Here is a 2,461-nt window from a genome sequence, read left to right on the forward strand (position 1 = left end):
ACCTACAATGTAAATAACATTGACCGCTATTCTTGTCATCTATTGAGTACATAATAATAATAAGTCTCTACCTAGGTAGGTATGTAGAAACTTCATCAAACAAATCGGAAGCCCTATTCATTAATTCCATATTCCATACATATATACCTAGATACATATATACATATATACATATATACATATATACATATATACATATATACATATATACATATATACATATATACATATATACATATATACATATATAATAACCCCTCCCTGCCTTTGCCCTTGCCCCCTCTTTCTCTTCCTCTTCCCTCTTCCCTCTTCCCTCTTCCCTCGATTCATTCTGATTGGTTGAATCTAGCTCAAATCCATTTCACCCCAAACTTTACTAAAACTCTGGGAATCTTGCCGGACCTGTTATTTGGTGACAATCTGCTACATTCCCCATTAAAAATACATGAAAAGCATACATACCTAGGGATTCAGTAACGCCACATCTGCGCACAATTAGAATAAAAACCTTCCAACCGAGAAAAAATTAGAAAAATTAGAAAAAAATAAACCAGACTAAGAGAGAATCAAGTAAAGAGCTTGGATATATTTCGAATTCGGTACTTTCCCCAAACCCTTTACATACAAAACATTTCATCCTCTTTCAAGAAACATCTCAGTCACAAGAAAATTCTCTTCAACGTAACAAGATATTTCAACAAGAGACTTTGTTAATTCAACTTCCCTCTCATCTCCCTCAAGACAACCTCAATCAATTCTATCAACAAATCTGTAAGTTGTTCTTGCTCGTCGCATTGTTTTTTTCCATCCTCCTCGTTAACCCCACTTCAACCCACTTCGAACTTGAAATCCCTTCAAAACTTTCTGCTCTATCAACCCATCAAAGCTTCACTTGTTTACCTTGACAGATTGAAAATACTAACCAGGTACTCACTTCATTACAGAAACCTCAAACTCTCCAATCATAATGGATTCTTTCGGAGCTCAACAACAAGGCGGTGCCCCAAACCGTGGATGCTTTACCTGTGAGTTGGGATCAGATTCTTTACCTTTACCCTTCATTCCTTGAGTCGAAACGTCCATTCTCCAACAAACTCGACCTTGCAATCCATCAACTTGTTAGAAGAACAAGAAGAATTACTACGGAGGATGAATCATTGCTCAAGATACTATTTGAATTTCATCATCTGCTGGGAAACTGGTGGTTGAAGTTTGGAATATTGGATCAAGACACAATTCTTTCCAACGAAAACTCTGCAACAATACTTCTACACCACAAACAATACAATCAACACTCTGCTTCAAGTCAATCATCTCCCAGCATCTTCGGGACATCTTACGAATACCATACGAAGATCATGTAATTGCTTTCTGGAATTCAAGCTGATTGCAAAAATTATAGGCGGAACTGAAGGTCACCAAGCCCGTGAATGCCCAAGCCGTGGACCACCAAAGTGCTACAACTGCGACAGTAAGATATTACCCTACGATCAATAATTTAACATCGTGTTAACATACTTTCAGACCCAGGTCATTTGAGCCGTGATTGCCCAGAGGGACCAAAGGAGAAGGTCTGCTACAGAGTAAGTCTTGAGTTTTTCAAAGATTGATTCATTGAGGTTATTAACAATCTCTTTAGTGCGGTACTTCCGGACACATCTCCAAGGACTGCTCCAACCCACCAACTGAGGGTGCTGGACGTGGTGGTGGATACGGTGGCGGATACGGAGGTGGTGGTGGACAACAATGCTACAAGGTAAGATTCATTACTCTCGCTGCATAATCTCTTTCTAACTGGGTTTATTTTACAGTGCTCCAAGATCGGCCACATCGCCCGTAACTGCCCAGAGGCTGGTGGCTATGGTGGAAACCAAGGTTACGGAGGTAACCAAGGTGGATACGGTGGTGGATTCGGTGGTGGTGCCCGTCAAGGAAGCCAAACCTGCTTCTCATGTGGCGGTTACGGACATCTTTCCCGTGACTGCACCCAAGGTCAAAAGTGCTATAACTGTGGTGAAGTAAGTTTTCTTCAACATACATCTCTCATCCAAACAGTATACTAACAAACCCTTCAGGTTGGTCACTTGTCCCGTGACTGCAGCCAAGAGACCTCTGAGGCTCGTCGATGCTACGAGTGCAAGCAAGAGGGCCACGAGAAGCTTGACTGCCCCTTGAGAAAGAAGGCTTTCGGCCAAGAATAAATTTAAGTGCTTGATGCACGGCACATGACTACCTCGAGGTCGACTATTTCACACATTCACGGTTAGGAATTATGACGAAACGACAAAACCTTAGGGATTTTTTTTCGAAGACTAGTAATTTCGTTCAAGGATTACGGGAACAGATAACCTCTTTGTATAATTGTACCGACTTTTTGCGACTTCGGAAAAATTTGTCGCCTTTCATTTTCTATTTCCTTTTGAAAAGTAAAATACCTATTCCTCTTTTGGAGTCTTATGCT

General features: G+C 40.8%; 1 protein-coding gene across 1 annotated transcript; it reads left to right on the forward strand.

Annotated features, from left to right (window-relative positions):
* Window positions 1-967: 967 nt before the first annotated feature.
* On the forward strand, window positions 968-2,201 carry EAE98_010502 (uncharacterized protein; the record flags this gene model as incomplete). Its single annotated transcript, XM_038958123.1, has 6 exons — window positions 968-1,025; window positions 1,403-1,471; window positions 1,525-1,583; window positions 1,640-1,756; window positions 1,812-2,018; window positions 2,076-2,201. 6 exons carry the CDS (start codon window positions 968-970, stop codon window positions 2,199-2,201), a joined length of 636 nt encoding a protein of 211 aa, XP_038805483.1.
* Window positions 2,202-2,461: the final 260 nt, after the last annotated feature.

Source organism: Botrytis deweyae (genome assembly GCF_014898535.1).
Source record: "Botrytis deweyae strain B1 chromosome Unknown BDEW_037, whole genome shotgun sequence".
Taxonomy (NCBI): Eukaryota; Fungi; Ascomycota; class Leotiomycetes; order Helotiales; family Sclerotiniaceae; genus Botrytis; species Botrytis deweyae.